At 37.7% G+C, this 21,097-nt stretch overlaps 1 protein-coding gene across 1 annotated transcript in view; it reads right to left on the bottom strand.

The window, feature by feature from the left end:
- Positions 1-756: 756 nt before the first annotated feature.
- SCEL (sciellin) overlaps positions 757-21,097 on the bottom strand; it is a 50,954-nt gene continuing 30,613 nt past the window's right edge. The window contains exons 9-13 of the mRNA XM_010578330.1: positions 20,705-20,788; positions 17,160-17,234; positions 15,775-15,883; positions 12,762-12,864; positions 757-881 (exon numbers count right to left, since the gene is read on the bottom strand). Of these exons, the coding sequence (XP_010576632.1) occupies positions 757-881; positions 12,762-12,864; positions 15,775-15,883; positions 17,160-17,234; positions 20,705-20,788 (496 nt within the window). The remainder of the gene's footprint in view (positions 882-12,761; positions 12,865-15,774; positions 15,884-17,159; positions 17,235-20,704; positions 20,789-21,097) is intronic.

Consider the following 21,097-nt stretch of genomic DNA (forward strand, 5'->3'; position numbering starts at 1 on the left):
CCCCCGGGGGCGGCGGGGCCGCCTCAGCGCGGGTCTGGAAACAAAGGTGCTTCCCCCCCCCCAACCCCACCCGCGGGCTGGATGTGGCCCAGGACGCCGCTCCTCTGGTGAGCCGCGTAATTAGAGCCTGGTGGTGTCAGGGTTGTAATTATGCAGATCGAAAGTGTGATGGGAATGGGAATCACGAATACAGGCTTTGTTGGGTTTGAAAGGAACGAATTCAGCCCGAAGCAGGCATTTGTGGGTTAGAAACGTGCTGATTCTAGGAGTTTGGATTCACGGCGAGGAAGGCAGCGTATTCTTGAAGGTGCGTTGCTGGTGAAGCAGGAATGCTGAACCCGGCACAGCAGAAACCCGCATAACTACTTACTTCATTGCTGATGGATAGGGGAACCCCTGAGGTGAAAGATGCCCTCGCATCGAAATGACTTTTTTAACACAGTCCAGATACGTAGATGGGTTTGTAACGTTCCAGTCTTTGAGAGAGGGATGAACGATGCTCGCTCATGGTAGCGTTTTACGTTGTCCTTCATTACCCAGTACTGGAAGGAACCATAGCTTGTGTCCCTTCCTCCCACCTAGCAGGTGAGCAGAGATTCAGTGTTGCCCAAGGTAGCCCAGCCATCACACAGCCCTCACCGGGTTCATTGCCCCCAGCTGCAGCTGCAGGGGACAACCTCCCGAGTTACTGTCCTGAAGTCTCCTAAAGCTCTGATATGAAATGGAGAACAAATCTCCAGGAAGCATGGAAGTTGCTCAGCCCCTGCTAATAATAGCTGTCAGTCGGTCGCTACCCAATTCTTGAGCATCAGCTTCGGGCAGAGTAGTAGCCGTAACAGCCACCACTGCCTCCACGGTGCCGCGTCGCTGTCTCAGGTTTCCTAGGTAAGGAGGAACGGACGCTAATTCTCCGTTCAGGGCATAAGTCAACTTTGAAATCATCCAGCCTGTCACAGTTTTCTCTCTTTTGTTTATAGGCTGAAAACTTTCTTCTGCACGTGCACGGGACAATGGCACTAATGTTTGTCAGTCTTTTAGGCACTCTTACAGTGCAAATAATAACAACTGGAACTACAGGAATGACTGGAAAGGAAGATAGAGCAGGGCACAAAGCATTGGCTTCCAGATAACGTAACTTTTATCAAAGAAGAGAGCAAGTACAGCCCCCAGTATACTACATTGCAACCAGATAGGGCTTAATCCAAAACTTTGGTTTGGTGTCCTCTGTCCCTTTGGAAGAAAGAAGTGGAAAAATGAGAGTGTAAAAACCATCTGGCCCCAGTTCTGCCAGGCGTCATCAGAGTGAGTAACATAATCCAGTTTTCACTACTACATATAGCTGTAGTCTTTATTCCCGTAAGTAAAAGAAGAATTGAGTTTCTACATGTTTAGCCCCAGAAAAAGGCATATCTCTCAGGTTCTTATCGCTAATAATGGTACTAGCCTTAATTCTTAGAAACGCATATGCTAATCCAGTAAGACTGTAAAGTGCTAAAAAAGATAATTAGCAGTGTATGTAATATCGAGTTTATTAGACAGCAGTAATATACAATGAAAAAAGCCAAGAAGAAGTTTATGATAATATCAGTGCTGGATGATGCAGTGAGGGAGAGGAAATACTCAAAAGAGATTCAAAATGGAGGAATTACTTTTTGTCTTTGAACCAGGCAAGCAAAGTTACTTAGTGGGCCAGCAAAAAAACAGGAAACGGGTATCTGATTTTTTTCAATTGCCAGAACAGGAACGTGACAGTGTGGTCAGGATATTGCATTGTTAAAAAAAAAAATCTAACGAACGCAGGTAACAGTTTGGAGATACATCAGGAGATGCTTTTGGAGACACGCTAGAGCATGTAGCATCATGGCGCAGGATCTTAAGAGTCGCCATGGAAATGCTTGTCCTCAGTTATGAGTAAAAGTAGTTGCAAATTTTCAGCTGCCATCTACTGTTTGTGCCACCTACCCAAATGTTGCATGCAGACACTTGTTTCAGAACTGAGTTCCTGAGGAGAAAAAGCTTAGGACTGAGTGTAGTGCCCTAGCATGGGTACAAAAGTTCTTCCTGGCAGTTCGGATGAATTGATCACAGGCAGGATCAGGCTCATTACATCTCATCCCCAAGAAAATGGTCCAGAAGGTTGGCTCTTCCTTGAGCGAGACTGCTTTGAGCCTGATTTCCATCCAGCAGTATGGGTAGAAAACAGCTTAAACTTGTGCACACTTCACACCATGCTCACAGTCAGTGTGAGAGACCCTGTCTTTTTCCAGGCATTTCCTGGACAGGTGGATCTAGTAAAGCGTAAAAATGCATTTCGCTGTGTTGTATTTGTTGCTGTATTTTAAATGTACATCTAATTTCACTAACATGTAATTTCACTGACAGCGTAGGTTCACGTAGAGGTGCTGGCAGGTAAAATGTGTGTTCATGAACACACTGTCTCATGGTCTTCATGCTGGCCTGCTAGTCTTCTGCAAAGATGGTTTGAACTTCTTAGTCATTAAAATATTTGACCTAATTGCTTCATTTTTTAAACACAAATTATTTTCCTCCCAATATTGATGTTACTAATAAATTGTTAATGAGCTCCATTTGATATTCCAACGCTAGCTGATGAGTTTGATCAACTCAGAACTTCATAAGCTCTTTACAAACCACAATGAAGACTTGATGGTTCCATTTCTTTTTTTAAGGCATTGATAAAATGTGTTTAACACTGACCCCAAACATCCTAATGTGCCCATGGAACCTGTTATTCCTGGACCTGAGAAATTATATGCCCTAAATCAGTAGAGATCTACTATAGGATGCTGCTTACATGGTATCCTATAGTAGAAATTTTTGAATCAGTATAGTTACTGATAGGCTCCCAATGCAGAGAACAAAGAAGCAGGAAGTCTACAAATCCCATCTGCTCTTCTCTGATAATAAGCCTGTTGCTTTATGCTGCAATAGCTGCAGGCAGGACCTGCCTTTCAGGCAAGCCAGTAAAGAATTAATTGCAGTAATCCAGTCTGGGCTATACAAAAGATGTTTTACAATAAGGTCAGAGCACGGACAGTAAACTCCAAGTCTGGGGAGGTTATTTTAAAGTGCAGTTCCAGTCTGAAAAATGACTGTGAAAGTAGTTTTATAAAAATAGAGCCACTACCATGCCAGCAGAAGTCCACCATCTAATCCAGTATTCTGTCTTTAACAAAGGCTGGTGGTAGCTTTGTAAGGAAAATATCTCAGAAACAAGAAAAATACAGAGGGATTTTCTCCAGCTTTCAGAAGTTGCCGAATCGGGACATCTGGACCGTTTATTTTTGATAACTACCTGTGTAATAATATTACATTTGCTAAGCCCCATTTTTAAACCATTTAAACATTAGGACTCTGCAACACCCTGTGGCAATTAGCACTGCAATTTAATTATGTATTGTAAGAAAAACTACTTCCTATTATCTGCTTTAAATCTGCTGCCTAGTAATTTAATTGGGTGTCCCTTAGTTCTGGTTTTCTGAGAAAGACAGAATGATTAATCATTCTCTATTCAGCTTCTCTTTGTCATTCATGACTATAGAAAACTCAGTTACTTCTCTTCCAAGCTGACAAGCCCTAATTTATATAGCCTTGCCCCCACAGAAGTCAGGCTGAACCTCCCATTGTTTCCTGTCTCCCTCCATAATGAAAACTGAATTTTCTAACCCATTGTTTCCTTTCTATTAATACTCCATGTTTTCATATGTCATGATAGCTTAGGGAAAGACTCTGACAAAAAATTCTTGTAAATCCAAATATACTCATTTAAAGAAATCGGCTTAAACAAAAGCATATTGGCTCCTTCAGAAACACTCATATATCACGAGTATACCTTGCTTTAAAAAAGCTCTATGGACTCTCCTCCAATGTATCGTACATATCCAGATGCCTCTATATTCTGTTATTTATTATAATTTGTACAAATTGGTTTGATAGACAATCAGACTAACTGAAATGTGGTTCCCCAGAGCAGCTTTCATGTATTTTCAAGACTGATGTCCCAGCTGATGCTTCCGATTTGTTTGGCACCAAGCCTGCTTTGAATGATGGGGTAAATGTCTGTGAGAAGTTCAACAATGTCACACTTGAGCTCCTGTAGAGTTTTTGCATAGATACTACCTGGTCCTAGCAATTTGTTATTGTTAAATTTATAAATTTGCCCTAAAATGTTTGAGCAATTAGACATTTTCCCAGAGTTATAGCACAGATTCTTTATTCTCAATGTCTCCTGCAAACATTTTGACTCCCTAGCTGTTGCTAATTTCCTGCTAATTGACTTTCTCTTTATTATATGGTTTCCTTTTTTAAACTACCATGATTCTTTCTGGCTTTTTCCTTATTGATTTAATATTAAACTGAAGTACATTGTAATCATGATTAGAATGGATTTTCTATAGATCAAATTCAAAACTGCATCATTTTCTGTGAGCCCCCGTTGCTCCAGAAAACCAGCATTTATGGTATCCAAAGATATTGTCTGTGCATTAAGCTTAGGGTCTGCTAGTTTGTAGATCCAGCTAGACAGAACTATCCGTGACAGCTCTAATATAATGGTTTGTTATTTTATTTTGACTCATCAGTTCCATATCAAATCACTCTGGCTTTCAAATGCATTAATCCCTTCCCTTCTCTTCCTTTCCTTTCCTTATAGACAGAAAGCAACAACCTGAATCTTGCAAGTCAGGATGGGTTGCTTCTTTCTAATGAGTCTTCATCAAAAACAAAGACTAATTATGCTTTCAAAGAAGCTTGAGCATTTGCACTGTCTCCAGCATACAAGTATATTGGAGAGTATAATTTGCTTCACAGAACCTTATCGCTGATGAATAAGAAGGAGAAGGTAGAGGGAAGATGTGGAGTTCAAGGTTGTTAATAAATGAGCTGATAATGTTAAGAGTAAAGGTTTTGAAACAGCAGATAAGCTGTTTAAGTGTAAAATGCTGAAGATCATAATGACACAAGTACAGCTTCTCTCCAGGAGGCTAAAAATCCATGACACGCATTTTGCCAGAATCCAGATTTCAGCTTGATTTGTCTTCAAGGAACAGTGGCCACTGACACAGGAAAAATGCCTTATTTCATGATGACATTAATATCCTGGAGGGTTCAACTAATTCTAGTCCTTTTTTTCTCCTTTTTTTTTTTTTCTGTCTTCTGTCATCTTTAATTTTGTCTATCTGCATATAGTTGGAGAAGCAGATTGAAGAAATTCAGCAGCTTTGCAATAAAGTGCAAAAAAATTACTATCCATGTTAGCAACTCCATCATATGGATAACTAAGTGATTTTTACAGTTTGTAAAATTTTAGTAAGTATAGGCCAACAGACTGAATGCTTTATGATACTGTAAAATGGTTTAAAAGTTACCATGTTAAAAAACTAAGCAACAATATGCTTAGCATTGGTTATGTGACATATCTCAGAAAAATTAAATATTACAAAACCCCCTCAGTCCAGCAGTAAATATGTTTTTTGGAAAGGCACATCTGAGCGGCACTGATACTGTGTCAAAAGATCATGGAAAGTTTGCAGTTGCTTGGAAGGTTTTTCTTGTGTCAAAGTGGGTGTGTTAAATTTTCAGATGGGGAATGGTTTCAAAAAATAAGTGTCTGAACTTTCATCCAAGTTCAGTTTGATCAAGCAAAAATCTTTGCCGAATATCCGGAAATGCCCATGTAATTTATTTTTGTGATTTCTTTTTTCCCATCAGATGGGATCAAAAAAAAAAAGCCTAGCATGCAAAAACCTGTCCTTGCACTATCTATGACCCACTCAGTCACAAAGGATCCAATAAATGGCAAAGATACCTAAAGGTGAATTTAGGTACAGTTAGAAAACCTAAATCCAAACTTGTTTTCCAGACCCTCTCTTTCATATACTATAGAACTTGCAGAGTACTTGAGATCTTTCCTGCAACGGATCATTAGACCAGCATAAAAACCTTTGCCATTCTTCTTGCCATGCCAGGTCTCCTGGGTCGGGGTAGTGATGGATCTATCAATCTTTCTGCCTCTGGGTCCCTTTTGTCCATTCTGGAGGTGTACAGTCAGTGCCAGACACACCTCCAAGGCTGGGGGAGAGCTGCAATACAATCAGCCCATTCTGAGGCACTCTGGAAATAGAAGAAATGCGGTGCAGCGAAGGCATTTCTCGAGTATGCTCACTGGATTGATGAAGGGTGTATGAATTGTGGTGTTACAAAAAGAGCATGTTCTTCTTAGCTAGATCTTTTCCTTGTGTTTTTTTCCAATTCCATTATGAGAAGCAAAGTCCCTGTTAGCTCCACTCCCCTGTTTCATTTATGTTCCTACCAGGGAGATCCTGATTCTGAATTAGAAGGCAGGGGAGTTTTTAAACAGTCCTGGTGATCTCTGAGTTAAAAACCAGAAACTGGAGTTCTCAAAGCATGTGCTCTCCTCTGAGTATCTGGGATGTCTTACACTAGAAGAGGCAGAAAAAATAGTGCTCCTTCCTTGCTTTCCTCCTTCAGCTTTCCTCAGATGTCATTCATGTCAAAAATGGTACGCTTGCTCCCATGGAGAATTAGGTCATGAGAAAACTGGTATTTTACTACAAAAGGCTTTACTGTTACTTTTACTTATCTGTTACTTCGGTAAACAGATAAAAGCAATGTTCAAGTGCATTATCAATTGTATAAACAGATAAAAGCAGTGTTCAAATGCATTATCAATCATATACTTCTGTAGATTTTCCAAATATTAGTATTTTAAATATTTGACTGTTTGAGATTATAATGCTACAAGTATGGTTAGCTGGATTCTCATTCTTAATTCCAAGGTTTGAACTACATACAGGGATAACATAATTCAAAGTTCCATGGGTGCAAACTCCCTAGAGGAACCAGAAGATGTAAAGACAGACCAACGTTTTCTGGAATATTCATCTTACAGTCAAGTTTGACTATTGATTTCAATGGCACCATTATTTATGGCAACACTATTACTTTTTAAATTCCTATCCCCGGTTTTCAAAATCACTGACTCTACTTGCCCTTAATTGGCTTCTTTGCATAATGCTTTCATCTGTTTCTTAATCTTTTCTCCTTTTTCTGCTTCTTTGGGGTATTTTGACATGTGAACACTATTTTTTTGCGCCATTAGGAAAAATGGCTTGAATGCCAGAAAAACTTTGCACTTTCTTTCCAGAAATGATTCTCTTTCTTTCTTTTTTTTTTTTTTTCCTGAGTAGGTAGTTTTAAAATGTTGGCTGCCCATTATTTTGACCCCAATAGCTGTCTAAGCTCCCTAAACAGATGTCTGATGACTGCACAGCAATGCCAAGACTCAGACAAGTGCTTTTGGCATGATTATACTCAGATATTGACTCTAATAGGACAAAACCAACCAGTTTTAAGTCTTGGCACAGGCTATGAGACTGTAGCTGTCAATTTATAACTGACACAGTTACAAAAACTCCACAAAAATAGTACATTTACAAGCAGCTTGCTTGGAAAGGGAGGTGAAATCTGAATTTTTCTTGAGCCACTTACACAGGTGCAGCAGTACCACCCAGAGGGCAGTACGGTGCTGGGCACTGCACAAAGAGAAGGAATTAGTTCCCGTCCAAAAGAGCTCAGAGACTGGAAAGGCAAAGAAGATACTAAGGCTTAGAAGAGGTCATCATATGAAGACATTTCTAGCAGTCTCACATGAAAAGCCCCCAAATTCCACTCCCTCACCATCCTACTCCAGCCAAATCTTGAGTGCAGACAACTCCTCTAATGTTGCTAGAAAGGAACACAGCATTCACAGAGATAAACAGAGAATCATTCAGACTGCTTTTAATTATGGATTGGGCCACTCAGATGAGATGGAGAAACTCCGGGACCTGGTCTTTGCTCCAGGACTGTCTCTATATTTTCTAATCTGCAGTCATTCCTGAGGGGCCAATAGGCACATAGTGAATGTGCAGGCAGTGCAGCTATCCTGTGGGCCATAAGGATCCTCCCTGCACAGGTCGGGGAACTTGGCAAAAACATTAATGGGAACATCTAGTTTATTCCACACACCAGCCTGTTCCACTGTGTTACACGACTTGGTTAAAACACAGGTACATTGGGGTGGAAATTGAACTTGGCCCTCCCACTTTCTGGGCCATTGATCTGTTCAAAGAGGAGAACACCACCTCCATGATTTTAAAAGGCAGTAGTTATCAGGAGGTTTTTGAGGAGGTCTGATCTTAGAAGTGTGTGCCAAACATGTTTTGAGAGTATCTGCAGATTCTCCTCCCTGAAATGCAAGGAATGTTTCTAAGTCACAGTTTTATTGATGTAGGAGATTAGACCTGAGTTGCTCAGACCAAGCAAAGCACAAAACAGGACAGTAGGCCTTTAAACTCAAAGAAAGAAATATCTCATGAGTTTAAGACCTCAGTGATTCTGCATCCGTTAAGCAGCTAAACAGAGCTATTTTGGTCAGCAATTTCAGACTTCAGCACGTCAAACCTACCTAAGTATTAAGTGTCTTTACCCTTTGTCTTTATGGAATGAAGGATGTCTGTGAAGAAAAACGAGGTGTTTTAGTGCAGCAGAAGGGAGAAAAGAAGGCTACATTTCTCTCTCATAGCCTGATACCAACTTGACTGGAAGCTAAAACCACCTCCTGGTGTTAACAGAGTAGCTACAGTGAGCAACATGCAAGTATGATCAGAAAGCAAAACCAACCTGGAAAGTGGATACTTCATTCTAAACAACAGGGTTATGTTAAAATATCAAGGAAGGCAAGCAGAGTAGCAGAGTTCTGACCTATATATATTCTGAGTAAATAAACTGAACACATGAAACTATCCCAGCACGACATGGATCTCCATACCAAGGAGTAAGGGAAAGCATGTCTTGTCAAACTCACAGAGATACTTATTTCAAGAGGAAGAGAACGAGAGGAAAATGTTACAGATATTTGTCACCTTGTGTCAAGCACTGCTGGGGCGGGGGGATGCTCAGGCTGAGCATTCAATAAGAACCTACACAGGATACAAGAGAATATATTAAAACAGCAAAGCTGTTCTTGTGACATTCCTTGTTCTTGTACATACCAGTAGCTTTGAAGCCATCTACATATTTAAATGCATCAATATGTATTATATGCATTATTTCACTCCTTTCCTCTTATCGCTTGATTCTCCCCGCTGTAGAGCTATGCCCCAGCTTTGTAAAATAAAGTATCCATTACACACTGAAAAAATGGGCCTGATGAATCACAAAACCCCACATAATTTAGTACATCATCTCTCAATACAGCTTTTCAGTCTAATTTAGTGCATTATTGAAGATAACATGTTCATTAAACCAGCTGCCAGCAAACTGTTCATTTGGATTGTTTCATGGAAGCACTAGTCAAAGACAAATAAAACACCACATGCTAATGATATGCAAAAAGGACAAAAACCAATTAAGTTTTGATACATTGGTATTGAGATGTTAATATGATTTTTTTTAATGAGTACTGCCATGCTGGCTTTTATATGGTAAATATCAAGCATCACAAACCCGGTGTTTCTTTTCAGCAAACTTACAATATATAATAAAAAAATAACAAAAAACCACATGGCAAAATTACCAGAGCTGTTCAGCAAGGATGAATTAAGGAGCACAGAATTATTATTTATTGTTTCTTATTGCTACTTCTCTGTCAGTGAGAATTTAACTAGCAGATATTTGGATCCAGGGTTTGCTCCTGGTCTCTAGTGGAGTGAACTAAAACCTCTCATCCCCTCAAACACTAGGAAGTCCTGGATTCTAATGTGCTGGCTCAGGTGAACATCTAACATCTTCCATTGTAACTGAGCCTTAGCAATAACTGTTGGCTTCTGAACAGGAGCAAATTTGTGACCCAAACATTAAAATTTCACCAGTACGTCTCTCCACCTGTTGTGCAAGTCTCATTGTTTCCCGGTGAAGCACGGGGCAATAACAAGTATAGTTTAACTAGAATATGTCATCAACAAGAGACACATACCAGGAAAAGTATCTATAATAACAGGTTCATTAAAGCTACTGCCATTAATTCATAAGAAATTTCCATAAAACTAACAAAACAAACTATCTACTATTTCACATCTCCTTTGCGTATCAGTCTGAACATCTTTTAAGCCAGGCAAGACAGATTACATCATTATTCAGCTACAGGCCCAATGGTTTAAATTACACAGACATCTATACCTCCTGTCTCCACTACTGAATGTGCAGATGAGGAGAGCAAGTTTGGCTGGGACAGCCAGCCATTCAATAGTCTAATATTAATCTATGGCTTTGGCACTTTTCACTTTTCTAAGCTCTTGCTCAGGTCCTGCAGCCTCCGACCACTCTAACTCTGTCATGGTCATATCCAGGAAGTCCTTTTAAGCTGAGATGTCAGGGAATAAAATCAGTTCTGAATAACCATGATCTAAAACATCTCATGGCAGAGACTAGTAGTCAACACCTTTTTTTGTCCAGTAAACTACTGAACTGTTTATTATTTTAGGCAAATATGACAGGTAAATATTGAGTGTTGTGGAAACATATTATAACAAAGCATGAACTCTTCTTTCAGTTTGTATACTTTAATACACATATGCTGTCCAAAAGGAAAAAAAAATGCTTTCACTGTAGTCTCAAAGGAAGGAGTTTATCTATCATCTGGCCTAATGTAGATGACTAGAAACCTGAACTATTCACTGCAGGTTCCTTTGCAAACCATGGAAAGTAATACGTACATTCAGAGCATGCTTAACATCATGCTAAAATAGATGTTTGCAATCTGACCAATTGAATCACTTCCTAAAAATGTCTACTTCTCTATATGACTGTAAAGACAGAATAGATCAAGTAACTTAGAAGTAGATGTCTACATAGATGTTTAAATTTAGGCACGATGAATCCATCCAAGGTGTTTAGATACTAGTCAGTTTAATAAAGTAGGAAAGATAAATATAACAACATAATGTCATGCAAAGTATGTATTTCATGATTCATGGCAACTATTAAGTGTGCACTTCTGGGGGAAAAAAAAGGTAATACAATAGTTACCAGAATTACAAACATGGAGTGTTAATTAAAATGCTCTAATGATTTTTGCCTAGAATCCCTCTGCAGTAATAGAGATGCATTTTCCAAAGATTCTTTGTTCCATCTTAAAGTTACCATTTAAGTTACTTGGGATGAATCTTCCTCTGGAGATTGATCTCTCTCCTCAAAGGTGCAGAGTGAACCCACCTCACTCTGTGTGAAAATAGTAGTTTAAACTGAATAGCTGACTTTTAAATGACTAATCTTTGATGAGATTAATCCCATTCATGCTATTCAAAGATAACAGATCTTTATACCTGAGGAGATGTGTTTTCAGTAAAGAGAATATAGCCCCTTCAAAACATATGTGCAGGTATGTCTAGCTGTTCAGAAAATTTCAATAAATTATTGTTAGTTTTGCATACAGTTTAGCAGTTTCACAGATCTGATGAATGTATTGAACAATATCTTGTTTTGTATCCTGAAATGTGTGTATGAAAAGGCATCTAAATTCTCATGAAATTAATTCCTTTGGAAACCATGCAGTAGGACTGCATTTAGACTATTTGTTCCTAGCAATAAAAATGAATCATTTCCCATAGTAGTTTGAATTAACAGGCCAATACACTTAGCTAAACACTAGTGGAACTTCTTTGTCATGCTTTCTGTATGTCAGAATTAGTAGATCCATTTTTCTGCAAGAGAGAAAAGATTGATCAGATATGCCAAGAAAATCAGTATTCTCTAAATGGCATACAAGGAAATTTTAGATCAATTTATTTTTTTAGAAAGTCTGCTGAAGTCTGACTGTCCCATCTTGTCATTTGCTGAAATAGTATATGTCAATTTATAATGCTTAATATACAGACCATTGGTATGTCTTTCTACAGTTTTATAATTGTCACAGTGCCTTATTAATTTTATAATCTGATTAATTGTAAAATTCACTCTTTCCATCAAATTTTGCAGTAGAATAATACCATAAAGTATTTTAACAAAACAAATTGATTAATATAATTGTAGTTAACATGATCTTATCTCAGAAGTACATAGGTGAACACCAGCTTATCAGAACATTTAATCTACATTTCCATTTGTCTTTATTTGGTACAGAGGTACTGATTTATAGTATTATGAATTGATAGTTGCTGTGAACAGAGAAGACTTAAAATCTAGCAACTTCTAGAAAAATTAATAAAACAAAAGTTGCATTCTTCACTGCCTTGCACATTTGTTTAACCACTGTGCTCCTCACAAAGGTAAGAATGGTAGTCACAGTATAATATTTTCATTATGATTTAATAGATTTTGTATTTTCTCTTTATTGTTCACAATGGCTACATAATGTGAAAATACCTCTGAACCCTGGCTTACTCCTTTCAGTAGAACAACCTGATTCTCAGATGGCCTTTCAATTTATTCTTGTCACTTTCAGGGCGAGATGCCCTTGCCTCGCTATAGGTGTCTCTATTGACCACACAGGTAGGACTCTACAGATTACAATGAGACCTTAAGAGATTTCCCTCACAGGTACAGAATAATTATTGTGTCTGGAACCTGCGGTTGCATATCATCCTAGGCAACCTAGTCTTACTGAATGAAATACTTTGGAAAGGTTTAAGTATACAGAAATGAGCAAAAGCAATAGCTGTGTTGTAATATACTGAAGTTATTTGAATGAAGCTCTCTACATTGTTTTTCAGATGTTCAGTAAAATACATCTTGAATCTTACCTTTAACTTTGGAATAGCAAGGCTCACAATGCACAGTTTGTCTGTAAATCCAGATGCTGTCTCCTGCTTTCAGATCTTCCAGTGGTCTTTTACATACTTCACACTTCAACACACAAGTAAAATAACAAGAAAAATTAAAATTAAACCCTTCTCTAATATTCATTCCCAGCATGCTGTCTTTCAGGAAGTAAGCAATGCCAGACCAGAATTGAGGTTATGAGTACTGCAATATCATCAAATCTGAACTCTGAAACAGAGTAGTTTTAATGAACAGTAAATTAAAGAGCTCACCTTTAGACATCTAAAAATCAGATATCTAAGTCTCAACTGTTTCTCTAGGTTCTTATTATACTCACCAACCCCTTTCTACACCCAGACATTTCCAAAGGGTACTTTCTCTGCCTTAGCTTAGAAATTTATTCTCAGATAAGATTAATCACTCTTTTGAGATCCTTTTGTTTCTTCATTGAGTACAGGAAGCAAGATCAGACTTAATCATCCAACTCGGAGTAGGTCTTAAAGAATCTAAACCTGCTTATTTCAAAATCTTTTATGATACTTTATCTTAACTATGTCTGCCATTATTGCAGAATCTGGACACTGCTTTCATAAATGTCTTAATAAGCTAATTTTTGAGAGACAGAAGCATCTCCCATGTTTCGCATATGAAAACACACAGATACACACAGAGGTTGACTTCCCAAGATCACAAGGACAGCCTACAGTGGATCAAGGAGCAATGTAATTCGATCTATAAACCAGAATCTTGACACCCGCATCATCTCTTTTGCAATCGAATAAAAGAATAGCAAATTCTGGTTTCTTTGGATATTTCATCCTCTGATAAGTGAAAAATCAGCATTACTTTTACAGTGCAATTCAGTAACTGAATTGACAGCCATTCCAGAAAGGCTGTAAGCCTTTCCATAATTTTCACAATGGCTGTCTATTCAGATAAATTTGGACTGAAAGTCTTTATTAAAATTAAAAATTAACAGTCTTACCCAGAACATCCCTTTGCAGCTAAATGAATAAAGAAACTGTGTGTTATCAACACCATGGATTTAAAGGCAGTGTGAATTATTAGATCCAGGATCCAGACAATATGCAATTGCCTTGTTACACATGCTCACTAGGGCTAGTATGAAATTGCAACTGAGCACTCAGTGTTGATAAGTGTAACATGTTAGAGTACTAGAGACACACACACCACCCCCCCCCCCAGTTTTACAGAACTATGTTTTTTCTATATCTTTTCTACATAAGCTGTTAGTATTAAGGTACTAATAAAAGAGTCTGCTCTTTTCACTCATTTTATGTTTCCTTGCATAAATCGGCAAAAGGATGGACGTGTTTTCAAAACTTTGTTCATCAAGATTAGCTAGCATTTTTTATACAGAGAAAAAACCTACAATTTGGATTATGTACTCACTGAACTTTTGGTATATAACTTTACAAGGAAACAAAGACTTTATACTGCTGTCAGCTACATGCAAATCTCTAATGGATATAGGGTATTTGTAAGGAGCTAAATGAATATTAATGATGAGAAACTGCACTACTTAGCTAAATACATAACTACAAGCATGAACCACAGACCTACATTAGTTGTTTAATTTTTTGCCAGTGCTTTCATAAATGTGTAGTTACACAAAACTTAAGCTAAATTTTGCTGGCCAGACAGATCCCCACTTGGGAATAGGTAGCAAAAAGAATGTAATTTAAAAAATAAGCTTAAATATTTAACAGATAGTTCAGCCAATACCTACATGTTAATACTCTAACTGCATAAAAAGCCCATTCCTCTCTGGGGGTTGGTCTATCTAAAAAGAATGGGAACAAACCAGAGCTTGTATTTACTTGCAATAATAGTATTGAGGAGGTATTACATAGTGATTTCCATGGAATAAATTGCATTCTAGTGCTCACAGAGCTCACAAAGTCCATGTGAGACAAAAAGCATACGTAACTTCCTACACATTAAGTACAACTTTACTGCTGTATTCTGCTTTGGGTTACTTTTCATGCAGTAACTAGGTAAACTAGGTAAATGAACTGCTGTCAGAAGCAGAAGTAAAAACTATGCAATACTGGGCAGAAAAATGAGCTATGCTAATGTGATGATTTTGCCAAGTGTTGTTTGTTAGAACAACAAACTATGTGTGGAGATGCAAGCAGAATTAAGACAAACGAGGCATAAAGAAAACAGATCAGAGGACTGAGCACTGGTAGGTGTACCCTGAGAAAAGTTTAAGAGTGAGTTTTAGGCTGAGGCTTAGCCTTTGGAATGACAAGCAAAAAAAATGTCTTCTGTGCTTTCATTCTTCTTGGAAACAGGAAAAAAAATTACATAATTTTTAATAAATAAGACTGAGGCAAAGACATATCCAATTTCAACACTATTTTATCCTACAGGAGAAACTATCCATAAGACCCAAATTTTAACCAAATCTTTAATGCCAGTGGGTAAAATGATTTCACCTCTATGGCTTAAATACCTCTTACTAATGCCTTTAAGTGTGGCTTCTGCACAAGTCATGGTTTTAGATGTCACTTAATCAAGAACATCTACAAAACCTCATAAAAAAAGAAATAGCACGAAATTTTACAGTTTGAAGAAAGTGTAAGTAGGATATAATTCACTATATCAGACTGGAAGCATGTTTAATGAAAGCTTATAAATGTGTAGGACATTCAGGGTACGTTCCACTGCATCCTTTATCTTCTTTGTGGTTTCAAGAGAGGAGAGGCAGGGAGAGGGAGAATAGAGGAATAGAGGAAAAGAGGGAGACAGGGAGAGAGAGAGATGGAAAGAAAGAAGAAGGAATTATCTAGGGGTGAGAGAGACAGAGACTAGTATTTCCTACATTAATCTTCTCCTCCAGTGTGCAAGCCTTCCTCTTCTCCCAGGTGGAGAAGGCCTAAGGCCTAAATATTTGCTTATTGTATGTGTAATATAATGCAGGTATTACATTCAAATTATATTTCTTAGTAGCAGGTGAAATCTTCTTACCTTGAAGCAAGTCGAGTGACAGCAAATTTGCAAGGCATCTAAGATCATTTTGGCATCTATACCCAAGGGCTTCCTGCAGTATGTACATATATCTTTTCCAATTATACTCCTGTGTATATAATATAACATCAGCTGTCAGAAAAAGAGCTACCATTGAAATCTCAAGAAAATTGATAAGCTTAGTGCACTACGTGGGAAAGACATTTGTATACTGCACAATGGCCATAAATGGAAAAATGTCATGTCTATATTCCCTCCATTCTAGTTGACAGGTGTAATATACATGCTCCTGTGATGGGCAAATTGCTGAGCATAATTGTCAAGTAGCAAAAATACCTTGATAGAAAGAATGCTCTTCTCTGGTGAACTGAATGATTTCAAACAGTAAATGAGACTGTATTAAGCTGCTGAATGTCTGGGAGCATGTATACTAAATGGGGATGAAGTGGAGGGTGATGATTTTAATGTTTTAATCACAAAAGTAAATTGGTAGTTGAATTTAAACTGCTGTCATTTGATCAGTCTGATAAAAGAATTCCCCTCTATGTTGCAGAAGTGCCTGAAAACATTTTTAATTTTCTGCACTGCAGACAGAAGTCCTACCTTCATGGCAGTTATAGTGAACACATGTATAGAACAGCCTACCTAGTATTCATAACAACAGTATTTTTAACAATTTTCTCAGATTTTTTTGCATTCTTATGTGACATCAATCTGTACTTCCTCTAGGTACAACTGTTGGTGTTGGTTTTGCACTACAAAATCAACTGGTCTTGCTCCTTTCTACTCGATGGTAAAACTATTGTACTAATACTTAATCATTCCCAGAGTTCCTTATAGTTATGTTGGAAAGGATACAAGTTTTTCTGATTTGGTATTTCCAAGTAATGGGACTGTCCAAATTATCTGAACTGAAAATATTGGGTATGTTGTTTTTTTTTTTTTCCCCATGAGGTAAGATATTACTGATTGAGCAAATATCCTTATATTTGGGAATATCTTAACTGGTGTGAAAACATAAGAGTTTTTAACAGCATTGTCATGTGAACCTATTCCTCCACAGCTGTACATAAAGTTGGTCATTACAGACACCATTCTCACAAAGGAAGGAAATTTTGCAGAGCCAACTCTATCACTTAAGGCATTGGCTATTGTTTCTATAGATATTTTAAAATGTCAGCTGTGACAAGCCTAATGTAATATTAGGCTGCTGAACTGTGGTAATGATTTGATGGCAAGATCCCACTGAAAGGGAGCTCTGTATGAAAAGCTGTCTGACGAGCCTAATGGTGACTTCCACGGCTCCCTTTTGTCTGAACACTTGAACGCTTATGCAAAATGTCTGTGTCCTTTGATACTCTACAATGTTATTAATGTGTACTTACCGATCAGAAGTAGAGTAAACAGTTTTGATAGTATTTCCAGTTATATTTTCTTCATAGGCATCATATGATGATTTGCTGTGAAGCAGTGAGTGCACAGCAATCACTAAACAGTACTTTTTATTTTTAAAGGCTTCACTACAGTGATGATAATATGCAAATTAAACTAATGTAACAAGCTTTTAAAAAAATCATCATACTTGGTGATGAGTTCTTTTTCTGTATTTTCACAACCATTAAGAAAAATATATCAAATAAAAAAGCATAAACTAGAAATATAGTGTCTTTAGACTGTGTGCTGTTGTTGAATGATTCTTCAACATTTCAAAATGAAATCCACAAGCTCATTGAAGAAAATCTACATGATGGTATTGGGTTTGCCTGTGCTGATATCCCAGCCTAAATGATACATATCAGGAAATGGTAACACACTGCATTTTTTCCTTTTTTCCCCCTTCTTTCACTAGTCCTCGAAAAGCTGTCAAACAGCCAAACAAAATTACAACATATCCCTGGAAGCAGAGTGAGAGTCTTTATAATACAGGCTGTTCAATGTGTGATATGTGTTTACTACAGTAACTGTATTGTTCCTTCTAGCAGAGTAGGAAGGAATATACTGAATTTAACTATAAGGGAAGTCAAATCTTCCTTTTTTAACAGTCCCAGTTCTAGTTACTTAACTGTCAGTTTTGTTTGCATGGAAGGGATGAGCATGTATGTGACAGCTGAAGAAGTCATGTGCTATACGTTTTGAACAGTTCTGAACTGATTTAATTATCCTATTCCTCCAGAAATTCATAAGGTATATGGTGCTTATTACATGTTTCGTATCGCTCTTGAATAATGTTTAGCAATGTTAGCAACAATTTTTTATAATCATATGTATCTGCAGAACATGTCTTTTTTTAAGGGAAAGTATAACAGACTGGTAACATGCATATGTAACATGTTACACAGCCCAGATGATACACTTTTCTACATACCTGCCTTTTACAATGTGTATATATCTTACTAGATTTCTATTCAACACCAGAAATGTATTAAAATTGCACAAGCTTAAATGAGAAATGTTTTACTTATGTTTCATAGAACATAGCAATATGCTTTTATTTAATAGTAATGTAGCAAACCTGGGTTTGCTCACCACAGAGAAAGTATCTCCTCAAATGAACACCCAGTGCTCCATTTACATTTCAGGCAAGATGAAAGTAAGCTAACTAAGTAGGAAAGCAGACTGAAGCTAAGTGATCACCTTTTGAAAGAGTTTTTCTGGCTACTTTTGCCCTGACCAAGCTAGGCAGGTGCACAACACATGTCACAGGTTGGAGTATGTTGATGGTGCCTAAAGTCCCTTGCTATAGTGAAAAGTGGCATAGGAATATCACTTGTCTATTCCTGTAAAGTATGGGCCTGTGTGTGCTTCTTTTTGTTGTTAAGCTTATTTTTCCCGAATCTTCCATTTGATGCATTGTATTTAGCTGCAGGATCTTAGTGCTGAGTCAGGTTGACACTTCAAATGATCTAGTTAAATCAGGGTTCAGATCAAGGCAAAGTGAGTACTGTGCATTGCACACTCAACATAATGTGGGTATTTAGATGTAGCATGCCTGAAAATAACACTGTTTATCTTACAGAACATTGTATAGAGAAAAATACTTTCCTCAAGTGTCCTAGTGTAAAGAACAGCATCCGTTGGATTTTAATAACTGGCTAGAGTATTACGGTTGAAATACACAAACATAAATACCACATCTTTAAAAAAAAATATTATACTGTATAGAACAAAATCACAAAGCTACAGCAAAAATATTCCTGAAGCATCAGTTTCTAGTCTTGCCAACTGAAAGTGTGAGGAAACCCAGAACCTTTTCAAATAAATGCATAGTCTGACAGCTTGACAAGACACTAAGTTAAAACTGAGCCACAATGCAGCCCGAGAACTGCGTATCTGATCAAGTCCCTTCTTTCAGTTCATATCACCCACTCCTTTACTTGCTATTGTGTGACTTGTTTATACAGCAAACTACTCAACAATAAATACTCTGTAGAACCTATTGCATAAACCCTGAAAGAATAACCTGCAAAGACCATTCATTTAGTAAGCTTTCATGAATTAAATTGGGATTAGAGCTTCAGGTAGGGGGCATACATTTTGTCAAGTGTAAGTTAGCACTGCATATTGAAGCGCATTCTTTGCCCTGCCATTCTTGTATTATTGTACTCTATGTTAATTTTCAAAGATAATCAGAACATTACACCTCAGACACTGTATGTCTGCAAAATGCTGCAAAATGCTAATTAATTTTTGTGTTGAATATTCATTTTGAGTCTTAAAATTGTATGCTGTTTGGATTTTCTCTTCTTCTCCACCAATTCATGGCCTTGGCCTTCAAGGCCATGCAGAAGTTTTAGAATACCCAAGTTTCAACCACACTCCAACCTCCTACAGCAAATGTAAGAAAATGAGAGATCAAAGGCTCTGTGCCCAGTCATACCCACACCAAGGCTTGAGTGTGCATAAACTTAAGGATTGGGACATTGGCCATAGTTCCCATAAAGTACCAGACCGTGACTGCTATTTTCCCTATTAGTAAGTCTATTTCCCTATTAGAAGATTTCTCCTCTCCCTTCCAAGTCATCAGCCTTGATTCAGGCAGTTCGCGACCACTATACGGCAATACAACACCTTACGTATAGGACTATGTCTTTGAGCAATCCCGTCTACATTAATATTTAATTAATCCACATAGATGGGTGGGTTGGTACTGAAGAGAGGTTTTCCTAGTCCAAAAAGGTCTTTCATTCAGGAATTACATATTATATTTTTTGTTGTCATGTTTCTTGAAAATACATTTTGACAGTGAAGAAAAAAATATTGTTTCTTTTGTTTCAATAGTTTCCTGTTATCAATAGACCTGGTATTTATTTAGTTCTATTAAATATCCCTACACCACATTTTTTATTCAGATTTGCAATACATTTGCTTGTAGAGACAGAATCCAGCTAGAGCAAGAGTATTGCGAGATAAATGGTTTTTAAAAGTTTGTACCTGGTCAAAAAGTCAGAAACCCATGTTACAGTTTCAGTGATTGGTGTAGGAGATGATACATGAGTGAGATTCATCCCATATAGTTTTAGGAACTTAACAAGGCACTTGAGTGAAGAGTGCAATGTTTTCCTTACAGCCTCGGAAAGAAATAAGCTCCCTGAGAGCATGGTGTACCTAACATGCAGGAGAAGCCTTTCCTCTATTGATTATATAAGAATTCTGGTTTAACTGCTCTCCTAAATTCCATGCCTCAGCTACATCTCTAGAGCTACACAGGGTACGGCTCGTGCTCCCCACTCTGTGCATTACAGCTATGCTTTGTGGGCTTCTGTGGGTGGGATCCTGGAAGCAGAGTTTGGAAGGGCACTGGTGTGATTCCAGAGACCAGTGTAAGGTTTCTAAACATCCCTGAAATTTCTTGCATAAAGATGGTTTCTCTTCAGTTTTTTGCAAGAAATGGCACTTTAGATGTTATGGCTCATTTAATTGTCCACAGTACCTGGTCTTTCTTTCACTGGAGTAGTTTGTTTCTGGGAGATTATTTGGAGCCCTTGAAGGATTTGCGTATGCTTGCTCAGTTATCCTAAAAAAAGAAACCATACAACAAGAAAATAAACACTTTTTAGAAATAATTTTCAGCTACACAGCTTTTAGTTACACTTACAGACATAAATGTAGAAGCTTGAGCTAGAAACAGTAGGCAAAAGAAATTTATCTTTTTCTTACTGTTGTTAAATTGTTGCTTGTGAAGAATAATGGAATCATTGACCTAAAATTATAAGTCCTCTAGTTTATGCTCGTAGATATATTCATATCAGAAACTTCATCTAACTTTAACAGAACTCTAGTTTCCTCAAAGTGCCCACTGAGGTTTTCAACTGTGCAGTAAAGT

The sequence above is a fragment of the Haliaeetus leucocephalus genome, unplaced genomic scaffold (genome assembly GCF_000737465.1).
Source record: "Haliaeetus leucocephalus isolate CR32 unplaced genomic scaffold, Haliaeetus_leucocephalus-4.0 Scaffold61, whole genome shotgun sequence".
Lineage (NCBI taxonomy): Eukaryota > Metazoa > Chordata > Aves > Accipitriformes > Accipitridae > Haliaeetus > Haliaeetus leucocephalus.